Source organism: Paramormyrops kingsleyae, chromosome 5, assembly GCF_048594095.1.
Source record: "Paramormyrops kingsleyae isolate MSU_618 chromosome 5, PKINGS_0.4, whole genome shotgun sequence".
NCBI lineage: Eukaryota > Metazoa > Chordata > Actinopteri > Osteoglossiformes > Mormyridae > Paramormyrops > Paramormyrops kingsleyae.
In genome coordinates, this window is record NC_132801.1 from 18,376,224 (window position 1) to 18,401,897 (window position 25,674).

The 25,674-nt window shown below is 39.7% G+C and overlaps 2 protein-coding genes across 8 annotated transcripts in view; one reads left to right on the forward strand and one right to left on the reverse strand.

Annotated features, from left to right (window-relative positions):
- radil2b (Ras association and DIL domains 2b) overlaps positions 1 to 6,296 on the reverse strand; it is a 34,221-nt gene extending 27,925 nt beyond the window's left edge. Inside the window, exons 1-2 of one of the 2 annotated variants that reach the window (XM_023831251.2) lie at positions 6,084 to 6,296; positions 1,192 to 1,515 (exon numbers count right to left, since the gene is read on the reverse strand). In XM_023831251.2, coding sequence (XP_023687019.1) covers positions 1,192 to 1,394 — 203 coding nt within the window. In that variant the 5' untranslated portion in view covers positions 1,395 to 1,515; positions 6,084 to 6,296. Of the gene's footprint in view, positions 1 to 1,191; positions 1,516 to 4,116; positions 5,155 to 6,083 lie in introns of those variants that run through there. The other variant, XM_023831250.2, reaches the window with a different exon arrangement.
- Positions 6,297 to 15,646: 9,350 nt separating this feature from the next.
- The window catches only part of abcc3 (ATP-binding cassette, sub-family C (CFTR/MRP), member 3), a 49,046-nt gene continuing 39,018 nt past the window's right edge, over positions 15,647 to 25,674 (forward strand). For 4 of the 6 annotated variants that reach the window (XM_023831258.2, XM_023831256.2, XM_023831257.2 and 1 more), the window contains exon 1: positions 15,647 to 15,858. In XM_023831258.2, the coding sequence (XP_023687026.1) occupies positions 15,820 to 15,858 (39 nt within the window). In that variant the 5' untranslated portion in view covers positions 15,647 to 15,819. The remainder of the gene's footprint in view (positions 15,859 to 25,674) is intronic. The other 2 variants (XM_023831254.2, XM_023831253.2) reach the window with 1 other exon arrangement.

Genomic DNA, 25,674 nt, shown 5'->3' on the forward strand with positions numbered 1-25,674 from the left:
TGACTTGGCTCAAAGTTCTTCTGGCTCCAGAAGGATTACACCTTATTAAATAAGAAACCATATATTCCTAGTCGATACACATTGTTATTTTAACCTAAAGAAATGAATGGCAGGAAAAGTAAATGCTTTCATAGTGATTTAACAGTCAAAAGGATGCGGAAGGGTTACGTGTTTAATTATTTTGCATTATAATAAAAGGGGAGGCGATGTCAAATTTGCAATTTAATACACTCACGCATTTACTCTGTCCGTTATTTTTTGCTAAGCCAACTCTTTCTTTAGCCGATGCAGCCGTATTGCTTTTTCATTATTATTGGCTTGAATTCCTCATATGCGTGCATTAAAACCTCCAACTCCGCCTCTGTGAAGTATGCCGCTCTCTTTTTTTCACTTTGATTTTCCATTCTGACTCGTGAAATCGGCGATCCATTGAAAACGTCTTTATGTATGTATGCACGGTGCACGCGCATTAACTCTGGGTAACCAATTGGAGGTTGATTGAACTTACTCTTCTCAGGTGTTTTGGAACCAACATACTCATGGTATGCGGGTTTGGGGTATATCAACCCAGAGGTTATGATTTACCAAATGGTAAGTTAACCAAGCTTTCCGGAATACCCCCCAGCTAAATAAATGCGTGTATGTATCCTCTCAATCCTAGCAGTCAGTACAAAGCTTGGGAGGCTGCTGCTAAGCGATGGGAGACTCTCCCATTTTTCCCTTGTTATGACAGAAAGCTAAAGTTTGGAGTGGGGATATGTTAAAGCGATACAAACAGCACATGCTAAATGCTTTTCCAGGTAAGGGATAAAGAAGGCCTTCATATCTGTGTCAAATGTTTCCCTCGCTCTAAAAATGATGCACAAAAGCAGCACTAAACTCGGAATCTTGGAAAGATCAGCTACATTCACAAAGATTTCATGACTTGAAAATTACTTTCTGCTGTTTCTCCTAGACGAGGTTAAGTTTCATATAATCCCTTTCTATACATCTGTAACATTTCAGTGCAATTATACTTAACCGAACAATGCACTCTAGACTATCAAGCACCTTCTGGTCCAACTGAGAACAACTCCACAACGACAAAGCCAATGGTGTGTTTACCGAAGTCTGATCTCCGAGCAGCAATCCGTTTAGGAAACTAATATGACGTGCAGTAAGATTGAGGCCCCTGCCTTTAAAGACCCATACCTCTCAACCGCCTCTTTGACCAGCTCCTTCGCGCTGGAACGAGTGGTGGCCAGCACGCTCTTGTAATGGGCCCCTTTGCAGATGTCATTGCCGAAGACTTTGAGGATGCCTGGGGTGGATATCTGGTTGGACAGCTCAGAAGGGTCATCATTCACCAGCATGTTTCCCTCCACACCAGAGTAGCCCTGAGAGCTCTCCCACATAGAGGTGCTCCTGGTAAACACCGTGGAGAGCCGGTTGTTGTGCCGCCGGATCTTGCTCTTGGCCGGCTGTCTCACACTGGCGCTCTCCGCTGATCTCGTGGTGGTGCCAGATGTGCTGGAGCTGTGGGGAGATCGGAACGGCCGTGGGCATCGTGGAAACAGGGCGGTGTGTGGGTTAGGACTCCCAGAATGGAAAGGTCACCCGTTCAGATCTCATGGCTGGCCGAATGATCATGCGCACTGAGCCCCTTGAGAAAGGCACTTAACGCCGATTGCTCCCGGGACACTGGCTAACCCTAACCCTCTGCTCCTTAATTATATCTCACTTTGGAAACATCTGTACATAAAAATGCAGACGAGCTAGAATTTCTAATTACTCCTAATTTGATTTGCACCATGTAGGTCATCATCTCTAAAAGAGAAGGAAGTTGAAATTTATGGTTAAAAGGCAGGGAGATCAAACACATATAAGTAGATGTAGATGACAAAACTCAACAATATTGCATATCATTAAACAGTCCTCCCAAGCACAAGGGTACATACTGTATAACACTACTGAATTATGTAATTGAGTACTATAGCACTTGAGAAGCTCTTTAGTGCACATTTAGAGGTGGACAAACCCAGCTAAAGTCTTTGTTTTCCTTGTAAATGACTCCAGACTCAAACCTAAACACAGACTGTTTGTTTCTGTTACGCTCCTTCCGTTCTTACATTTCCCACCTTCTAGCTTTGTGTGTTTCAGTCAAACACCAGAGTTAGTAAGACACGCACATGTTCTTGGTACCTGGTACGCTTGCACTAATCACAACAAAGAGCAGACTGTGCCCCAATAATATCCTCAGCTCAGAAGTACAAGAGCAGTTTTTTCAATTGCTTTTTTCTTTCCTTTTTGCTTTTTAAGATTAATTTAAAAGCTGGGGCAAGAAAAAATTTATGCCATTTTTAAAATAAAAGTAATAATAACAAATATAAATAAAATCTTTAAATAAACTATTAAAAATGAATAAGATATTAAAAATACAAAGACTTCCTGCACACAGAGTCCAAATGTTTTATGCACATCTGGTCCTAAATCCTGCATTTAAAAAATATACATGGGCACAACACAGTGGATCAGTGGTTCGCAATATGACCTCACACCTCAATGGTTTTGGATATGAATCCTGCCCCTGGGTCTGCATGAGTGTTCGTCTCCTAATTGCATGGATTTCCACTGGGTGCATTACAGCAGTGTTTGCCTATCTGGTTCTCGGGCATCCCCAGACAGTCCATATTTTTGCTCCCTTCCAGCAGGGAGCAAAAATGTGCACTTTCTGGGAGGGAGCAAAAATATGGCCCAGCAGGAGGTCCTCAAGAACCAGGTGGGGAAACACTGCCCTAAAGTACCGTTCTTCTTCATGTAGTCCAAAGGTGTGCAGCATCGGGAACTGATGTCTCTGAAGTGCTTTGTGTGCCCTACGATAAATGGACATGCCACAGGGAGAGCCAAGTGCTTTCTGAGCAAGACTCCAGGCTCAGAGGAAAACCTGCAATGAACAAGCTTCTCTGGAAAATGAATGGTTAGAATAATGCCCAACTCAATCTAAATGAATTTGTGACTCGTTTCAGATACATTTACTGTATTTAGCTAAAACATACCTAAACAACATATACATTGGCCATTTATACAGCTGGGTACAGCCAATGAGAAATGCAGGTTAGGTTCTATGTTCAAAAGTACTAAATCCAGTCCTCTTCTGAGAAGTGAACGTTGATGTTAAATGCATGTAAACTACAGTCCTCAGATGCTGCATCAAGATGTTTTTACACTCAGGCATAGTTGTGACAAAAACACAAGTGAAAATAATTCTCTAACTTCTGAAAAGTCTGCCATCTTCAGCCAAATATCAGTTGTCAACCAAATTTACCATGCACAAGTCCTGACTCAAAAAGATTCTCAGACTCTTGGTTAAAAAGATAAATATTGTGAAAAATATATCAGAAGACATCCTGCAAAAACAATTAATTGGCCTTTCTGAGAATTTCCAACCTCTTGAGTAGAAGATCCAAAGTACTTCAAAAACTGTGGAAAACCTTCCTATAATTTTTCAACAATTTTATAATTATCTAAATAAACATATTAATGGCTACTGTTATTATACCTACAAGGTTTTACATTTCGTCCTACAAATCAAGGATATTTTAAATGCCTAAGAGTATATCCATTTCCTGAGTATGAAATATATAACTGCCACTAAGCACGGCTCTATAATAAACAATCGCAACCGCGTATATGCTTTCCACTAAGCGCATTTTTGTAATGTACACTGGTATGTTGTTCCTGTATTTTTAAACGTCTTACTTCTACCGCGGATATTTTCACATGAAGTCATCGATTTATTTTGAATATTTTTTCATCGGTTAGAACCGCTAAAATCCATTTTGGATTTACTTATAGCGGCAGCAAAACTTAGACTTTAGCTACTGCCACGTCACTGCAGAAATTATTATTATTATACCGCAGAATTAACTGTAAATAGCTGTAAAACTATGACAATACTCTACCAACACCCGAAAATTGGTGGATACGCCCTGAAACACCACGTACTGTATAAGTGAACTTTACGATGTGTCAGGTTTTCACAAGCTGTACCATAAAACTGTAAACTGTAGCATTATTGTTTTGTAGATATAAAACAGGTAAACGGCAGGTGTCCCGCTGGCTGCTTACCGTACTTACCTATTGCTCGGCTTTCTCCCCAGCTTCGCCAGTCGTCTTTTTGGCGAGCTAATGAGTATGCCCACCGGGAAGGTCAGGGCATCCTTAGATATGAAACTGTTCCTTTCCTCTGAAATCATTTTTTTAACTTAAAAATGGTTTTCCTTAACAGAGTAAAGACAACTGCAGGCAACAGCGCTTTCCAGCAGCACTAATGCATCGCTGCACGCCGCTTGCCAGCGCATCTAGTTTGGAAGCGTGTTTTCATAGATGGGTAACCATCAGTCCATTCAGGGAATCACTGCACTCTTTGTGCTTGGATTGGCGCCGTGGCTCAGTACCCGAAAGCCGCCTAGCAGCGGTCTCCAGCATTAACGAGCCAGCAGAGAAAGTATGGAATTCTTTTTTTTTCCCACAGCCGCTTTTTAGACTCGTCAGTCATACCCCATTGCACGACAACAGAAGCAACGGTCCAATACCGCAAACTGCATCAAAGGCACACACAGCGTCATCCTTTAAAATGAACAGCTGGAAATGTTGCACCAAAAAAAGAAAGAAAGAAAGAAATGCAATTTTGTGGATCCTCGGATCTTCTGAGTTTCAAAAAGTGCTGAGACGTTAAAATCAGCTTCGCGATTGACCACGGCGAGCCATCCAGCTTTCCTCCACGCGTGCCACCGTGCCCTATCCCACCCGACTCGCGGTGAAGAATAAATTAGCAAAGTGCCCGAATTCCTGCACGCGAGTTTCTACGAATATTACTATAATCAAAACTTGAAATTTTCCTTCGTCCCTGGTTACGTGCGATCACCCATAGACGGCAGCTCGTAAACAGCCCCGTCCCGCTGGTGTGATCACTCTCCAGTGAAGTCTGCACACTCTCCAGGGAAGTCTGCACAGTTCTGTCCCAGCGCCGTTCAAAAAGTCGCTTAAGTGCCTGCCCTTACGTCATCGCCAAACGCTGGCTTTCGGACGCTTCCCATTCGATGTGCCTGGGGAGGAGCACAGCTGACTTTCTTTTTCCTTCATTTGACTGGTCCTTGAGTGTTTTCAGATGAATGAAACATATACAAATACAAAAAAAAATCACTTCATATAAAAATCCAGTATAGTCTCCTTGAGGATTAGTGAGTTCTTTATTAATGCATTTAAATTAAAATAATTCCACCATAAATGCTTATCTCAAATAGGATCGTTTTCAACTCGATTAGAAAAAGGAGATCTTTGACGTTGTCACTACACTAAATCACAACAGCACCTTCTGCGACTGCGCCGCTTCGCCTTCATCTGACAAGCAGCAAGTAACATTGTTTAAGAAATCGGACGAGTATCAAGTGACTGATGACTCTGGGGGTGTCCCCTGTGCCTTATTGAGGATCCTGGACACTCCCCCCCCCCCCTCCCTGCCAATCCAAACTGAGTAAGTGAAAAATTGGTTCATTGCTGGGATTAGGATTTTGCAAGTAGAAGTGAATAGATGGATGGTCTCCACAAGAATATGAATACAAACATGTGTACATGTGTGTGTGATTTTGTTCTTAGTAAACTTTGACACAATGCTACAATAGATCAAATGTAAAATGAAGTATATTATTCAGATTGAGGAAACTGGACGTTTCCTATACAGGTACTACAGTTTCCTCTTGAGTCAGGAGATGTGTGGATATGGCATTTAGTGTAACGGAGGCTACCAGAAAACTGATGCCAATGATATTCTGACCTTGTATAACAATTATAAATATATACATATTTGACAATATAAATGTTATGTGGGGTGGCAAAATAGAATGAAAATAATGAACAGATATAACACTGAGTTTAGATCAGAGACTTACTGTTTTCCAGAAATTTTACAGAACTGTTTTCTAAAACTATTTATTTTATTTTTTTTACAATAACATCATCAACAAAACACAATGGAAATAGGATTGTAAAATATAAGATCACTTACAACTAAAGCAGGTCTTATGAATGAATGAATTACTTACCATAAACCTTATTTTCTGGGGCTTACAGAAAACTGGCCAGAAGAGAACTTTGTTCTGGCTGCATCCTCTCCATCTGACCGCTTCTGTAATTGAAACTCTCATCCTCCTGTACACTGGGTGGCATTTTTATAAATTATGAGCCTTTTCTCCATTCACATGATTTGCCTAGTCATCCCACCCTGGTGCAAATCATGACACGTTATATCACACACCAGGTATCATCTAAAGCAATGGATGTGATGGTCAGTGTATCTGTCCTTCTGTATCGTGCTGTACTCTCAGGCTACTTCCTCATTAAAGTGAAATTGCAACTGAAATTCCTGTAAACGCTTTTGTTGTGGGTTCCCTTTTACTGCCCTTCTGCCCCATCATGTGTATTCCGTCCCATCATACGCGTGCTGCCTTGTTGTAGAACAGTACGACGTTTAAAAAAATCTCATTAAGCATAACGCCAGCTGAAATACTGAAACTGATGATTCCGGGACCATTAAGTATTACAATAAATATTGCACTAAAATATATACTGTCAAAGATAAAAATCAGTCTATCTGGCATAATGACTTGTGCATTAAAGCTGGATTCTTAGTTTAAAATACAAATGTCATATCTGGAAAGTTAACCGTGTAAACATTAAATAGTATTCAGTATAGCTTAGTCAGCAGCAACTTCTCCAATCCAGCTTGATGGTAATATATACAAGGTATAATAACTAAGTAAGAATAACTCAATAAACAATCAATATATACAGCAGGAGTTCCCACTTTTGCCTGCCGAATTGCTTTAAGGATAGATGGATTGAGTGTTCTGAGAAGCCATTCTTCACACCACAGTTGTGCTTTACAGAGTCTGGTCATTCTCCTCAAATTTCTAATATTAACAAGGTGTTTTCCAGAATCACACCATTAACTGTGAATTCTAGACACTGTTGTGCATAAAATTCCTATGAAGGTGGCCATTTCTGAGATACTGGACCAACCATGTATGGAACCACCAAAAACACCATGTTCACTTTGATCAGATATCTTAGCTGTTCTAATGCTGTGTATTCAGTTCAAGCTACCTTTTTTGCTGTTGCGGAGGGCAGGCTGTTTGAATCAGCAAGCAGAAGTACTTAATCAACTCAGAAGTCAGCTATAAAATTCCAAAGAGCTGTTTTTGCTAGGTTTTGATGTTGACCGTCATAGATATCCATCATAGTTGTGTGCTGTATATCCTCTGTCTAAGTGTATACTGCCATATACTTTGAATCAGTTGGGCTACTCCACCCTGCTTTTGGATATCCTTTTTTTTCAACCAAAAGATTTATCCTAAAAATACTTCCCTCTTTTCTGCTTCTTGTTCTGCTTCCTGCTTGGGGTCCATCTGACCCCAGCAGACTATCAGCTGGTACCTGCTTGTGACTTTGTCAAGAGAAAGATCCACGTGTTGGCATGATCCAGTGGCGTAACAATCATGGACATGGGCCATATGATGGTCATTGCTCAACCCCAGTTTTTGTCATCCACAATAAAATAATCATTATAAATAAATATACAGTTTTAGTATTTGCATTTTTATACATGGGGACGATACAGTGGTACAGTGGCTAGCACTGCTGCTTCAGCTGACTGGCACTGGAGTTCAAGTCTCTGCCCTGGTTCCACCAGTTACTACAGTTTCCCCCCACAGTCCGAAAAACATGCTACGGTGAATTGGAGTTGCCAGACTTTCTATTGGTGTGACTGGTGTGTGTCCAGTCCTGGGTTATTCCTAACCTTGCCCCCATAGCCTCTGGTAGAGGCTTCAAACCCATGTGACCCTGAACAGGACAAGCAGGTAAAGAAAATGGATGAATGTATGGACTTTTATGCACATAATTAAATGGTAGAATAATTTCAGTACTTCAGGAACTGTCTTTTCAAGGCTCTAGACAGAACCCTTATAAAATGGTTAGAAATGGTTAACTAAGGTAATTCCTACTGCTTTATATATTATGATAATATTTATTATTAATATTAACAGTAGCTTCCTACTTCATAAGTACTTATGAAAAATATATATGGAATATTAAAAATATATAATAAATGTGACTTGCTAATTTCATGATAAAATTGTTCCTTCCAGCATGTGCGCAAGGAATGCATTAATTTTGAGGCTATATTAAACTAGTATTTTTATCTTCCTGATGGGACACAAATATAGAAATGTCTCACCATGGAAAACAGCTTTATCCTGGCTAGGACTGTGTGGCCCACAAAGTGATTACCTGTAACAGCACGAATCACGGTGTGCCCAACACACACCAAATGAGCAGTTAGCAAATGAAAGCATCCTTTTTCATTTCAACAGTTTTTATTGTGCAGTATTTCTGGTGACGTAGTTACTTGCTTGACTTTGGATATAATTGGTAATTAGTTACAAAATGTTCTTTGAGAAGGAATATGTGCTAGAAACTCAATTGTGGATGCTTTGGTCTCTGTCACAAAAATTTTACATAACGTTGCATAGTAAGCATGAGATATACACTACTGTTCAAAGGTTTTTTGTCCATTAAAATAACATCATATTGATCAGAAATACTGTGTAAACATTGTTAATGTTGTAAATGACTATCATAGCTGGAAACGGCTGTTTTTAAATATAATCTCTACATAGGTGTACAGAGGCCCATTATCAGCAACAGTTAGTCCTGTGATCCAGTGGAATGTTGTGTTTGCTAATGCATGTTCATCATTTTAAAAGGTTAATTGATCATTAGAAAACCCTTTTGCGATTATGTTAGCACAGATGAAAATTGCTGTGCTGATTAAAGAAGTGATAAAACTGGCCTTCTTTGGAGCAGTTGAGTATCTGGAGCATTAGCAATTGTGGGTTCGATTAGCTCATAATGGTCAGTAATAATGAACTTTCTTCTGAAACTCATCAGTGTATTCTTGTTCTGAGAAATGAAGGCTATTCTATGCGTGAAACTGCCAGGAAACTGAAGATCTCGTACAATGCTGTGCAGGGGCGTTGCTAGAGATTTTGGGCCCCATGAAAGCATATCATATTAGGCCCCCCAGTCCAAACCAATCCAGTTATTTTCCTAATTTTTTAGGGCCCCTGTCACTCAGGGGCCCTTGGAATCGTCCTAGCTTTCCTCCCCCTTACAGCGCCCCTGATGCTGTGTACTACTGCCTTCAGGGAGCCACACAAACAGGCTCTAACCACAATAGAAGGAGGAGAGGGAGGCCCTGGTGCACAACAGTGAGAGGATAAATATATTAGAGTGTGTAGTTTGAGAAACAGACGCCTCATAGGTCTTCAACTGGCAGCTTCATTAAATAGTACCCACAACATCAACAGTGAAGAGGCAACTAGCTTTTTAGGCAGAATTGCAAAGAAAAAGCCATATCTCTTAATGGGCAATAAAAAGGAAAGACTGAGAAGGGCAATAAACACTGGACAGAGAAAGATTAGAAAAAGTGCTATGGACGGAGAAATCTAAGTTTGAGGTGTTTGGATCACAAAGAAGAACATTTGTGAGGCGGCGATCAAATGAACACACTGGAGGAGAGCTTGCCGACATCTGTGAAGCATGGTGGAGGCAATGTGATGGACTGGGGCTGCTTTGGTGATGGTAAAGTGGGAGATTTGTGCAAGGAGAAAAGGATCTTGAAGAAGGAAGGCTATCACTCCATTTTGCAACACCATGCAACACCCTATGAATGGCGCTTAATTGGAGCTAATTTTGTCCTATAACAGGACAATGACCCAAACACAGCTCCAAACTATGCAAGAACTATTTAGGGAAGAAGCAGTCAGCTGGTGTTCTGTGTATAATGGGGTGGCCAACATAGTCACCGGATCTCAACTCTATTGAACCAAATATTACGTAAGAAGTGCCCATCAAGCCAATCCAACTTGTGGGAGATGCGTCAGGAAGCCCGGGGTGAAATCTCATCAGATTACCTCAACAAATTTTGATCTAGAATGGCCAAGGTCTACAAGGCTGTAATTGCTGCAAATGGAGTTTGAAGAACACAATTATTATTTTAATATTTAAAACTGATAATTTCTAACTTTGTCAATGACTGTTTCCTATGTATTTAGCTCTGTTTCCTATTCAAATTAATTTCATGTATGTTTTCAGGAAAACAAGGAAATTTGTAAGTAACCCCAAACTTTTGAACAGTAGTGTACAGTGTATTATATTGTATGTTAAACATAATGTACCTTACATATTAGGGTATATATCGACCCACCATTTCATAAGACAGATGTCTATAACGTTATGAGATTGTAATAAATGAAACAGTAATTTCCTTGCAATTTGTATCAATAGCTGAGCTCCAAGCAGACATGAATATAGGCTTATCCAGTCATATCTTTGTCCTTGCAGAGACTGCATGAGATCTAGGCTTCCTGACTTTTGGGTTTCAGTCCAGATCACAAAGATGTCGAAAGATGCGCAGTTCAGATAAACTGGCAAGAGCATTTGCGCTAAGTGTATAATTATATATATATATACATGCGTGTGTGTGTGTGTGTGTGTGTAAATACCCTATAATGGAATGGTTTACCTTGTCCTGTGACCTGTGATTTAAATGATAGGGTCACAGTGAAACTGAGGCCTAACGTAAGACTCCTTATATGCAACGGTTCAGACTTCGTTACTCAAGTGTGCTAATTCCCGGTCACAAGTTCCCTTCCTCAAAAATATTACCACCTGAAAGATTTGATGATCAGCAGACTCTTAAGTCATTGTGGCTATTTTTATTTTTAACACTCCAGTCACATGGCACCTAACATTTATTATTAGCATGTATCAACCAAAGACTTTTTTCTTGGCCATCCTCCATAAACACTGTCCGACAACAATTAAAAAGTAACATTTTCTTGATTACTTGAAGATAATTTACATTACCACTTATTGTTACGTCTTTTCACCCATTTCTCGTGTTTAGTGCGCCATCTAGTGGATAATATTGTAAAGCGCCCCTGGCGACGCAAACCTTGTTTCAACTAGCGAATTTTTGCTAATTTATTTCTGCACGTCTTTTTAATATTTGACAAATAACATGCAAAACAATCACTTTAACATTGGGCCCATACAGACATTACCATAAGCAGATAGAATAATATGATAAAACACAGTTTGTCGACAACAATCTTTAGTTTTGTGTGAGTTTCATCGTCTTCAATATTCTAAGATCTTGACATACAAGACATATACTTTGTTGTCTTGTTATGGACAATCCATAGCATGCACGGAAGTCCAATAACAATTCACCACTGGTCATAAGATCCGGGAGGCCACTTTTCAGTTAAAGTCCTCCTATTATTTCCATCATGTGAGAAGTCTCTCAGAGGGACCACAGAGTCCGTTGGTGGTACTCTTTCAAGTGCTTCACCCACTTTTTCTTGGAAGGCTGGGTAACCCACAAACAGATTTTTCATCTCTGCCATTCTCAGTTACATCAAGGCAAACCTCTTGTCCACTAGGGAAAACTCCAGGTGCACAGCCCACGGTCTGGGACTTGTGAGCATTCCAACACCTGTCTCCAGTCTTTCACAATTAGAAACTCCAGAGTAGCAGGGAAATCCTTGAAAACTGAGAACTGAAATCCCTTGAAATACTTTTATTTCGAAAATGAAAGCATGGTGGTAGTTTACTACACTTATATTTGGTCGTTCGAAGTTTTGATCGAATAACACAAAACTAAATAAAATGTTTTTGAATATATCAGCTACAGAATAGACAATCAATTGGTATAATAAAATATACTTCAACTGCTTTTTATTTGCAATTATTTTACTCTGCAATCGATTAACTACAACTAGTGATGTAGTTAAGACCACTTAAACTGAGACCAAGTCATGAACAAGACTATAGTGTATCCAGACGAAGACAAGACCAAGACCAAGAAAGGTGAGACCGAGACCAGACCGAGACCAAGACAGGGCTAGACCAAGTCAAGATCAGAAACAGACTAATATTTGAGTCTACATAACAACACACTATAACATGTGGAGCATAAGCACCATCTTGGGGCTAGACAGTATAATTTGACACACCTTTTTTTGTTGCATTTGAACTTTGAAGCTGGACGTTTTACACACAATCACAATACTGTGTTAACGTTTTGAATCCTATCCATTTTTGAGTGTTTAGAAACGCAGTGTGCACAGGATTACTCTGGAATATTTTAGCACACAGCGTTGCAACTTGAACGACTGGATCAAGTAAATTCTCTCGATTGAAAAACAAACAGATGACTATTAAGCCGTTGTGATAAATATTGAGACGTTTTGATGAGTGGTCTTGACTGGCCTTGAAATAAAACCTCAAGTCCTCTATGTCCATGACCGAGACAAGACAGAGTCAAAATAAAGTTGATTCCGAGAGGAGACCAAGACCACAAAAAACGCTAACCACAATAGAGGCAAAAATCAACATTTTTTATGATAATGTAATGCATCTGTCGTCAAACCAAACTTGATTTGTCATGGTAATGAGTTTGTGAGATTGACCCATAATGTGTTTAAGCATAAAATGGTTACCAATTAAGCAAGTGTCTTGGTCAGGTAGTTCCGTTGGGGAACTCTAGTGTATGCGTTATTTACAACCAGGAAGAAATATTATTGATCTCTATTAAAAATCTTATACCGTACGAACGAAGAGGACTGTAAGTCCAAATTGTGTTCATTGGGCTACCGTTTCCTGTCCGCAACATCATTCTTTTTTCTGTGCACCAATACCGCCTAGTACGACTCCTGGCTGCTACTCCCCGTTGCGCAGTAGTGTAGCATGCATACTCCAAGCATCCTAGTTCTTAATTAGTACTTGCATATACCCTTAAAATGATGTTGAATAACGACTTACAAACATTTCAAGTTGCGAAAGGCCGTTTGGAAAGTATCTCGTTCGTAAGTGGAGAAACATCTGTACTGAAAGCGCTAACACCATAAAAGACATAATGCTACGCATTAACCCAATAAATTTCCCAGCCCTATTTATGACTGGTATCCCTAATGATGTATATTTACTAGATCCTTCATACTGCTGCTTTTGGCCGCAAAAACATGTCAGGCAGCTGCCAAATGGCTGACAGGACTCTTTTCTACTCTCTGTGGGAGTAGATCTGTTGCAGCCACCCACAGGAAGGCTCCACGCATCATGAAGGGGATGGGGGAAAGCCCTCAGAAGCCTCATCCCCGGAAGATCAAAACTGCCAGAGAACAACGAGATCAGGCCTGTTAGGGATAAGAACTGGTGTGGTGTTGAGGTATTGCCCACTGCACAGCAGCACTCAGGTCCTAGTTTGGGCCCGCCATTCTGGGTAGGCACGTAGAATATCTTATCTCTCCCGATAGTGTCTGATGTGACTCCTTTCAACAAGCGTTTTATGAGACTCCGGCTAAGGCGATCTTTGGAGGCCTTGTCCGTTGTCTCGGTGTATGCTCTGGCTATAGGGAGTGGTCTTGGTGAGGGAGACGTTTTATTTGAAACTTCCGAAAAAGTATTATTCTGGACGGCTCAGTAGTTGATGTGTGCCCATGAGGTAACACTCCTCTGGTCATGAGTGACTTTGATAATGCTTTGATCTTTGCGTAGTCAATGGAGGCTCTGATCGGGGCTCTTGAAAGACTGAGGAAGGAGTCTGATTGGCCGGATTTGTGAGTGTCCAGGATAAGAACATAGGTTCAGGCCTTTAATGACATCCTGGACACAGCCATGAGCAGCCTCTGTCTGTGGAGAGAATGTCGACCGCATTGAGACGTTAATTTTCCTCGGCGCTCCCGATATCTTTGTAAGAGGGCAAAGGTCCAAGTCTTTAGAGTCCTGTTGCTACCTGTTATGCTGGATGGCTGCAAGACATGGATGGTCTCCAGTGACCTGAGACGAAGACTGGACTCCTTTGATATTGTGTCTCTTTGGAGAATCCTTGGGTACCACTGGTTTGACTTTGTGTCGAACGAGCGGTTACTTAAGGCGTCCTGCTTGAATCTCATTACCTGCATCGTGAGGAAGCATCTGTTATGGCACTATGGCCAGGCGGTGTGTTTCCGTGAGGGTGATCTGGCTCGCAGAATCTTCATTGATGAGGACCTGAGCAGCTGGGCCAGGCAAAGGAGATGCCCACATAACATCTAGCATTGGCAGATAGACAGCCATTTGTGGAGGGTGGGACTGGACCGCGTGTTGGTGTAGGGGGTCGTCAACCAGGATCCCGAGGTATTTCGTCATGTGGTGGGTGTAGCAATACATCCTACTAGTGCATTCACAACTCAAAACAATAAACTAAATTATATGGTACATGGATTTTTAAAAGAAAAGTACAAAATTGACAAAATATAACCGTCCATCTTCCAACCTTATAGCTTCTCCTGGCCAGTGCAACGGTGTAGTCAAGAATTCTGGGCCCCCGAACAAAATGTCTCACGAGTCGTGGGGAAAAGTACAAAAGATTCCACAAAATATTAAATGGTTAAGAATTAAATTGTTATTCCCACCAACAGGGGGCACCTTAAAAAGGCCCCATTTATGTAATCGTAGAGCCCCAAATTATATGTAGCTAAGCCACATTCACACATAACATTTTATGTAGGAAAGATGATTTGCATCAGATATGTCTCTGTATATTCACAATTTAATCAACGGTTAAAGTGTTGATTTCTTACACTGAATACCCATAAATTCCCCACCGAGGTTCGTTCTGGATTTTTTCACTACAGCCTTCTAGTCAGTATCACCCTGTATTCTTTATCAAATCCACACCTACATATAGGGGGGAAAAGTTTCTAGCTTTCAACTGTGTATTCATTCATTCATTCATTCATTCATTCATTCATTCATTCAAGTATTATTAAACAAAATCAAGTACCGTAACAATATTATTTTTTTCTTGGTTCTCAGAATAATGATAATTTGCATTTTATTGCAGTTTTAGTCATTTTATCAGACTGGGAAGCCATTTTGTACTAAAACATCACCAAACACCTGAAGAATTGGAGAGACGACCATTTCCAGTGAGTTAATTAAATATTGGTTTATTACTTCATCATGTTGAGAAAATAGAAATTTGTCCATCGTCACACTATCTAGGTTTAAGACTACGTGCAACACACAGCAGACCCGTTTCTAACAATAAAGCAGACCGCAACTCATCTTGTGATATTTAATCTCCCCAAAAATAACTGTTCCTGTTAACTACTTCTAATCAATTTATTAAGGCTCGGTGACACGACACAACACAACACAAACAATGCTGGATTTCATTCCAACTGTTAGGTGACTTGACATAAATATATCCAGCTCACCTTATAACCTAGAAGACAAAACTTACCATTATGGACATTTTAATTTCCCGTGCACTAAAATGCCTAATGCAATTTTATTTTTAAACAAATATGGAACCAAAACATATCGCAAGACAAGAAATGACAGTAGGAATAAAATTAGTGCGAAGGCGAAACATATATTTTGCTATATTATGCGAAGTCTTATTTATGCACATAACCCGATTGAAGTTGCGAACCGGCAATTTACTTCCGCTGAAGGCGGGACTGACTGGCGACCCGGCAATAGGCAGCAACTGCTGAAAGTGCGACATCAGACGGCAACTAACTGAGGGGTGGGAAGGGAGTGGAACGGGGGCTGTGAAGAGCGCATTTCATGAAGGTTTATATGTTTTATCTGTGTATGTGCAAAACCCGAGGAGAGATACTTTTATTCGTAATTCAAGGATAAGGTGGAGCTCCGGTTTGACGTGCAATGGAGGCTTTTTGCGGTTCAAAACTCTCACATTTTTGGGTAAGAAATGACTTCTCATATTTACGGTGGACATCGTATTTAGCGTTAATGGGGCGTTGTATTAAAGAATAAAGTGGCAGCAGTTTCCACACTGCAGTGCAGCTGTAATAGCGTTTATGAAAAGGCTGTTGTAGGATAACATGCGCTCTATGTTCACCTTGGCAGTGGTTTTTAATCCACACATAGCGTACTGTAAAGTACTCTGCGGCGTGTAAACAAAGGAAAAATATCTATACTATTTGCCGTATATGACTATAGCTACAGCAGACTGCACTGTACAACAAAAAATTGATTTTGTTTTTGGAAAAGCATGTTGGCAAGTTTGAATAAGAGGCATTTTTTGGTTCGTGGTTGTGGAATCGTTTCCCGATGCACGTGAGGTCTTTGGGAAGTACTTCTGCACTATTGTCAAATATGTGTGTATTGGGAACTATAAATGACTTGCATTTAAGCATTAAAGATCGTCATGTTGCCTATAGACAAAAAGTCATAAACTTTACGTAGTAACATAACTTCCTATTATAGTCTCTGCGCTTAACAAGATACGCATCGCAATAATTGTGATTACATTAACGCAAGTAATTGATGTATTTTCATGCATGTAACTTAAAGGTTATAGGTGTGTATATATATATATAGTAGCATGTCCTACTATTCTCGCCGACTAAACAACAGTTTTCCGTACGGTCCATTAAACCATCTTTTCTACTGGTAGCCCTATAAAAAGCTAATTACTTATTTTATTATTTGCGCCTGCGGTGGCAAAACTGACTGCGGTTATACTAAATCAGATAAACAGCCTTAAGTAAGACGTAAGGTTTCATTTTAACATGTATGATGAAAAGATGCATAGGGCTAAGTGAAAGATACGTTGAGGGTCCATGCCATTGCATCGCAGATGATTAAGTCCGGAGGCGGTGAGTTAAACTACGCAGACTTTGAGATCTCTTGTTAACACTCACGCTCATATCTGCTCATCTCTCCATGCTTTTCTTCATATCCAGATGTTATTATTAATTATTAGTAACTGTAATAAATTGTTTGATATTGAGGCTTCATTTTATCTCCCATAATCTTCGCGACTGTTCAATAAATTAGACTTTTACAGTAACTTCAAAAGTGATTAAAATAAGTAATCAATGTATGGGTTCAGGTAAATTATTCAGACTCCTGTCATCGCACAAAAAAAAATCATTATTTTTTCAGTTTTGGTGTAGTCCACCAGTAAGCAAAAGTATTTACAAACATTTATATAAATGTATTGGCACTCTTTAAAAAGCATGTAGCCTACAACAGAATACCACAGATCTTTAAGATGGTATTTTTTAAGATGTCCGTTACTTCCTCTATATGTTGTGTAATACTTACTATTAAAGGTTGCCGAAACACTGACAACAAAATGTCAGCATTTATTCCAGCAGTAGGAGCAGCAATACAGTGAATTGATTAGGTCTTCTGCATTTAAGAAGCATTGTTATCCAGCGTGTAAGTTACAAAAACAATACACAGACAATATAAATAGCTATAGAAACACATTCTTATCCAGCTTAACCAAATGACCTTAATTCAGAACCCTGCTCATTGTAAAGCTTTTAAAATATATCTTTTATCTGTTGCTGAGAATGAATTTTGCACCTCTCCTTAACAACACTTATCATTCATTTGGTAATGTGGGTGCCAGTTCTGCATGTGATGTACTGTGTCTGCTGTACAGCAGGTCACGCTGTTTTCTCTTCCAGTCGTTTAAAACTCTGCTGTTTCAGATGCTGTCCCCAACAACAGCTCTCCTGTATTCAAAGGGGTCGATGGGATATTTGATGTTATAGTCTTTTTGTCATACTCTGCAATTTCTCATCTGCTTTTGTGTACCTGTACAAGCATTACGGAGCTGTTCTGTCTCCTTCAGTTAGTATTGATCTCTGTGCATGCTTGAACAATGTTTTGTTTGAGTGTCCTTTCTTCCCGTTCATTCATTTAAAATACTGTATGTCAAACTGCTTTATCTAGCCACATTTTAAATATGGATAAATTTATTCAATGGTACTACAAGTGACCCAATCAGAGAACGTCATGGTGCTCAAAATCACTGCTCTGTTATTTTTTCCTTAGTTACTGCATTTTTCTCATGATACCTGTACACGTGAAGTAAACACGTGATAGTAGTACAGTGTGTTTTAAACTGAAGCCTACTTGCTTATTTATATTTAGTAAATATAGTTAATCTCTAGGTTGTTTTCGGATTTTGCATTATGATGGAGGTGGGAAAGGCATCCTAAAATAATCTGATTTCTGTCCACAGGTAATTTACTGTATGCAGACTACACAAATTACAGTTTGATTGTGATTTTAATAAGCTTCAGTCTATGGCTGCTTTGTTTGATTATATATTTTTTCCCAGTGTTTAGCAGGGATATCCAAAAACAAAACACAAACAGTTTGTAATAGCAGGTGTATTACTTTAGGTTCCAGATTAAGGATGTTTAAAATGTATTACCTGCATGACGGTGCATTTTTATGGAACACTTGCCAGCTTGCCTGAACAGATGCATTTAACATCGGTTGCAACACATAGTAACGGCTGCTTTCAGTCATGACAGGTAGAGTAATGGATTGCCTAAACACGTTCTTACCCCTTTCACTGTTTTACCATCTCTGTCTTCTCACAAGCTGCTTGCTTCTGCATGTTTTAGTTGGCCGCTAATCCCCTTTGCATGCATCCTCCATAATGATTTTATCACGGTGAGCCTGTTTCGAAAAGCATACCCCACAAAGCCGGGTCCACTCTAGGTGAGATTCTAATTCCACCACAAATTATTTGCAAAAAAAAAAAATTTGAAAATAAAATACCATGTTGGAAAATTAGCTGGGTTTGCTTTTGCCTCTAACATTGCAGACATTCCAGAGGTTTTTCTTTTTGTTTGTTTGTCTGTAACCCTGTCAGTTTTTTTTGTCATTCCTCTACTTGAAGCTACTTGAAGACATTATCTGAATCTACTATGCTTCTTCCTCTTTGAATCTGCATTACAGGGGGGTCGACAGGAGTTAATGTTGGCTCTCCCTCGCCAATGCAAATACATTACCCTGAGCATTGGGGTCCATTCATAAATCCATTAGAAAACTGAAGGGATGAATGAATGAATGAATGAATGAATGAATATTACGTGTATGCAGTGCTTTTCAAGACATCCAAAATGGTTTAAGGAACCAATCATCAACCACCAGCACTGTGTAGCGCCCATCTGGATGATGCAACAGCAGCCTTTCTGCACCGGTACATTCACCACACAGTAGCAAAGGTGATGGGGCAGGAGAGGATTTACCAGTTAGGTAGGGGATGATTAGGAGGCCAGATTTGAAAGGGCCACAGTGGTCAGTTGTAGTCGGGACATTGGGGTACCACCCCTTTTTTTTCAAAGAGATGTCCAGGAATCTTTTATGACCCCAGAGGGTCAGGACCTCTGTAACAACAACAACAACATTATTATTATTTTTGGTATTGTTTTTTTGGAGTTGTTATTATTATTGTTGTTGCTGTTATGGATAATGATAATAAATAATAATGCATTTAATTTATGTACTTCATCTCAGAATAAAATCTCAAAGTGTTGACATAAAGTTAAATGGTGAGATGAGATGACGGTGGTTTCCCTACTGTTCTTTCACACAGACAGATTTTAAGGAGTAGGCTTGATGCCTTGAACAGCTGGAATTGCTACACCTGCAAGTTTAGTGAAGCTAGTAATCAGAAGCTGTATTATTTGGTTTGTGCATTTCAATTTGAAATGTCAGGTATAAAAGTTGCTGTGTGTTAGTTTTTCATGCAGAGTGACAGAATCCACTCACAAAAATAGTATGGAGCTCTAGGTATTTTCCATGCTTCGTGGAGTTTGGATTTTTAGTTTTTTTTTCTCCTGATAGTTTGGTAGAGAGAGAATATGCCGCATTGTAAGACAATCCAAAGTGCTGGTATTCCGTCTGTATTTTTATAGTTTCTTGTAAAGTACACTCAAAGAAAATTATAAAGCCCTTTGACTGTATGTGTGGCATTGTGAATTCATATGGTTTTGAAGGTTTCTATTTGTTTTTAAATTTACTTCTTCTGTAACTGTTGTATGAGAGAAGATCTATTGACCCTTTTGCCAGGAGCACTTTGTGATTGTATCTTACAGATACAAACTGTCCTTGGTTACTTCTATTAGTTTTTTTTTTCTCTCCCAACATTCATTTTTCTTCATATCGCAAAATAGGGGATTCTGGATTCCTTCCACAGTCCAGAAATATGTAGCTTGTTTCTAAATGGCCTTTACTGTGTTATTTGTGTGTGTGTGCGTGTGTCTGCTGGCTTCTTGGAATAGGCTCCAGGTTCACTGTATAATATGAATATGAATTTGCCTTTCTCTCATATACTATTTTAAAATATGATTTCATTTTCTTTATAAATTCCAGCTCGTATATAACATTTTTCATTCTCATTGACCATTCTCACCAAATATGAAAGCGAAAGGTAGTCACAGCATATACCACCACTGTGAAACACTAAACTGTGATTCTTTTTGCACCTCAAGGCACCTTGTAAGGATTTTCCCTTTGACGGTGAAATGAATTCTGCAGGGATCAAGTGACTACTAGTTTGATGAGATAATCAGAGTTCCTGTTTGCTCTCCCAGGAAAATTAAAAGTTAAGGTTTTTTGTACACACCATGGTACTCTTGAACATTGCTACTACTAACAAAATGTTTTCTTATTATAGGATGCACATGAAGGAAGTCACAGGGAGAGTGCAGTTAGAAATAAAGGCAGAGAAGGAAATAAAAATCAAACTATGATATTTAATGTGTTATGTTCAAGGCAGCCTTGATTGTGACAGGGACAGTGACAGTTCTGTGAGGACGCTGGTGTTTCCATCACAGGAATGTACACCGAGCGGCTTCCTTCCCAGGCAGCTCTAAGTGAGGAAGTAAGCATGGTAACAGATGACCCCCGCCACGAGGAAGCAGTTTGTTTATAGGCAGGACAGGGTGGGCAGTCCCACACCACAGAATATTACCACATTCTGAATGGAGCTGAGCTTTGGCTTACGTGCCACTCCGCCTACGTAGGTGTCCCCCCCGCTTCCTTTTTGTTTTGCTTGAATATATAAATATGCTAGATATTGTTCATAACTTGTCAAAACATTGTTCCTCAACCAACCACTTCCCAAAGCCTTCTTGTGAACCATGAGTACAGAGACCATAAATGTGACAAGGGGACATGAACTATACAGGCAAATATGCAAAATGTCAGTGCAACATGAAATCATTTAATCTATCACCCATCTTCTGTAACCACTTATCCGGCGTAGTGTTCCGGTGACATGAAATGTAAGTATTATTTTCTTTAGATTTTCAGAATGGGTTTAATTTTAGTTTTTGGCCAGTATTTTAGTAGCTTTTAATTTCTGAAGGTGCTCCTGATTAGAAACCCTTATCAAACAGGGTAAATGGGTAAGTGGGTTTTTGACACACATTTTGCTTTCACACTATTTAAGGACATGCTATGGCAGTGAAATTTTGATAAGGGAATGAAAAGCTGAAACACCAATGAAACCTTGTTGTCTCCTCACGTGGGTAAACCACAAGTGCACAGGCGACATAGAAGGTTAAGGATTGCTGAGACAACTGGTTTTAATGAACACAAAGAACAGATGTGAATAAGAATGTCTTTTAAGGTTTGTGTATGTGTCAGTAGTGGTGAACCACACAATGGCCAGTGTTTGAAGGGTTATTGTGAAAAGTCATACAGTACCTTCCTGGGGGAAAAACAGGCCAAACCCAAACTACACAACATGAAACTTTTGTACGCAGCTTGCAGTTGATGGACTGTTGGTAGGCAGCTATTCTGTTTTTTTTTTTAACTGTTTTAAACTGTTTGCTATTAGTTTTAGTAGATATTCTTCATTCATGTCTAATTGGAAGTTTGTTGAAATTGTATTAAACGCAGTAGTATAAAAGTATAAAAGTACACCAGTTGCTTCCTTTTATTATAAACTTTTTTTATGATTCTTCATTGAACTGAAGTTTGTATACATTAGCATATCGTAGTATCATTGCAAGTTTTTTGGCTTGGTTTTTGCAGAGGTTAATTTTACAGGCCTAGATTAAATCTATGTTAAATCTGCAAGCCTAGTTTCTTTTGGTCTCCCTGAGGTTTTTCTTTTTTTCCCCGCAAGATTGCGTCCAGCTGTTTGTCTGTGTTTGCTTTCAGCAGCTGTGTGTAATGCATGCCTGTGGAATCTTTATATGCAATATTAATTGCATACTCTGTGTGGGAGGTTCTGCCCAGTAGCTAAATTGAGATCTCAGAATGTGATTAAATGTGAGTAATTATTTATATGTGACTTGGCACTTCCCTGCTGATCCATTGGTCATGTTTGGGAGAATGGCTCATTTCATTAAGTGTGTTTCTATGGCTGTCAGGTGCTTACAGAACTGAGTGTGGAATCCAGTGAAAAGAGCTCTTCTCCAGGTGTTCTGTGGTTCCCACTGAACCCTGCAGCCCACACAATGTGGTATATATACACTATTTCATCGCATAGGTATGTAATTTCCACTGTGGTTTATCTCTGAACTTTCTGCGGTGGACTGTGATGCCTATCTGAGTAAATGAAATCCACCATCATGTTCCTGGAACTACCATGCTTGTCTTACGACATGGAGCATCACCGTATTCAAAGTCTACATTTGGAAAACTGTTGCTGTGAATGGACATCCCAGACTTAGGAGCTCTGACAAGTATGACAAGAAAATGTTTCTAACACCACTGTACCACAATGACCGGCACCAGAACCAGGATGGAGCCCAGCATCACATCAGACCAGGAAATTTTTGGTGGTCACATGTGCAGTGTAGGCTCATCATCTTCTTACCTGAAAGGGATGGATCTTGACATGGTTTTCTGCTGCTGTGGCTCATTCATTTCAACTTTTTTGTGTGCTTGTCGCCTTACTGTTGGCTTTAACATAATCTGGCCATTCCCCACTGAACTCTCTCATTTACAATGTGTTTCTACTCTAAATTCAAGAAGGGTCACTGTTTCAGAAATGCCGGTAACACCAATCATAGCGCGTTCATAATCACTTAATCACTTAGATCACACAAATTGCTCGTTCTGATGCTCAGGTGAATAGTAACTAAAATGCTTGACCCTGTCTGTGTGCTTTGATCATTGAGTCGCAGCAATGTGATTTCCTGTTTACAGGAGTAGGCTGTCGCTGTTATTGAATAAACGTACTCAATAAACGTAATGAAGTGGTCACTGACTGTACTTTTAGAATTGGAAAAACTCAATGTTATAGTACTTGTATATGCTTACTCTTGGTACTCAAAAGTATTAGCCACTGTGGCTAACTGCTAGTTTCCTTAGCCATGCAAAAAAAAGTATCGGCCATAAAATCATTCTGATGCGGAAAGTGGGACTGCTTCTATAGATGCAAAAAGGTCAAATTTGTGTGGCTGTGATACTGTGTGTCTGTGGGCAAGTAGCCTGTCATTGTCTAGCAATGTTTTCCATTGGCAGAATTTCTTTTTTTTGTGGATGTTTTTCTTCCTGACATGAATTTCCCCAATGCACCCTTCATTTCTAGATTAACCTAGAGAGACCACATATAGCATGAACAGGTTGTTATAAAATCTAGAATGTATGGATTGAAAATTTCTATTGTGCACCCTTTGGCTCCTGATCACCCTCCGTAGCATGTTATCTGCCTTGTAGCAGCTGGGGGTGAATGGCATGTGTTCTTGTCAGTATGAGTCATGTTATCAAGTAAACAGTTGAAGCTTTCTGAATCCTTTTTCTCAGGAAATCCTGTACGTGCTTTGTCATACAGTCGTGGAATGATGGTTTAAGAGAGTGCCTTCCTGCTTAGAATAACATGCTACGGAATGAAGCACTAGGATGATGTAGATCTGAAACTACTCAAGTGATTGTGATAGTGGTTAGAAATGATACCACTGCATTTGACTAAGGACAGCAGAGTGTGAGAGTGTGGCTCTACTCAGAGCTGGTCTGCATAACTCCTGGGCCTTGAAGAAAATGGTGTCCCGTATGAGGATTACTCTCTCTCTTGCCTAAATAAGATTTATTTATTTATGCCAGTGATTTATTTATGTTGAATAGTTACATTTACATAACCTTTAAGTCACGTTTTGTCCTCCATATATCTATCTCTTCTTTTCAGATTCTGCACGCTCTCAACAATGTAATTTGTTTTCATTTAGCTTTGACGTTTGAGCTCAAGGAAATATATAGCTTGAACAGTTTGGTTATCAAAATCCGATTTAAATTAAGAAATGCTCTTCAGTATTTAAGCCAGTCCTCATCGTTCAGACGTTCACATACAAGAGCCAGCGACCAAACCAGAGTCCTGCACCGGGTCGGGTACCAAACCCATCACTGCTTTCCACCCGCCTGTCCTAGTAAAGTTTGTGGTGGTGTTAGAATGTTGGAACTTGGAACTTGGAAAATTAAGAATGTATGACCAGAATGTATGTAGTGTAACACACACACACACAAACACACACACAAACGTGCACAAAACTGCTATGGTCGGGATTGCAAGTTTGATCTTCCCCAGTGTGGAATGGTTGAGAAATAAACTTGCCACCTGCATATTTTATTTGCCACTTGCAATGTAGCAAATGGCTAGCAAGAACGTAGCTTAGTGCCTAAGCAGACATTACTGCTTAAATTAGATTAACATAACACGTCTGTGAAGAGAGTAACGATACCTGAGGCTATAATTACTTGTTTTGCTTTGTCCTGAACAAAGTAAGTCTTACTAAATGATTCAGCATTATGAAAAGGGGAAGTGAAAGTCATAGATTTCTGTGTCTGGCCTTGAGAAAGTGAGTTTGAGCTTCTACTTCAATGTCGTACAAGGACAGGAAGTGTTTGCATGCGTGGAAAAAAAAAAAAGCTTGCACAGAAAATGAAACTTTGAAGTCATTAGTTGTAGGTGAACTCGCTAATGGAAGTGATGTCGTTCTGAATCTGCCTCATTATTGAGGATTTTGCTTCTGTCACACTATGTCAGAGGGCTTTTTGGGAAGCTGCTTGGTCTGAATTGGGAGAGTGTCACAGTGGTTTCTCATTCTGTCCTCTTGAATATGTAAAATTGGGCAGGAGAGCCCAAGGTGTCATTTTGTCAGCAGGCCCGGAATTTCTAGCTGCACCACCGTCTCCAGCGCAGCCACAGCAGGACCCAACAAATCTAAGCTGCACATGCGCTTGTTCTGCTCAGATTGCTGTGCTGTGGCTGTCCAGAGAAAGAGAACTTTAATAGTGAACAGTTTTGCCAATTTATGTGGGCACATTGCTTATCTAGTATAAAGCTTGTGAAATATCTTTTTGCCGATTTTGTGTTTGTTGATCTATTTTTGGTAATTAAATCATTTAACCACTGATTTTTTTTTAAAATGAATGTCTGTTAGGAAACAGCAGGCTGCATTTTATGCATCATTCTGCATTCTCAGAGCTGCTATCACTAATACAGTATGGTTTGACACCGCTCTGATCTGTCAGACTACCGGACTGACACACACGTTTTAGAAATGTGCTGCGAAATGTAATCATTGCATGCATGGAAGAAATGCGTCCAGATCGGTCTGCAGGACATGAGGCCTTTGTCTCATCTCTTCACCACGTTACTTATACTCACAGAAACAAGTGTTGTACCCATTGATTCATTACCCATAATTAACAGAACTCGATCCAAAATTAATGCATAATTTGCAGCACATTCAAAAAAGCTAGTCAGCATTTCCAGTGAAGCACTAGGAT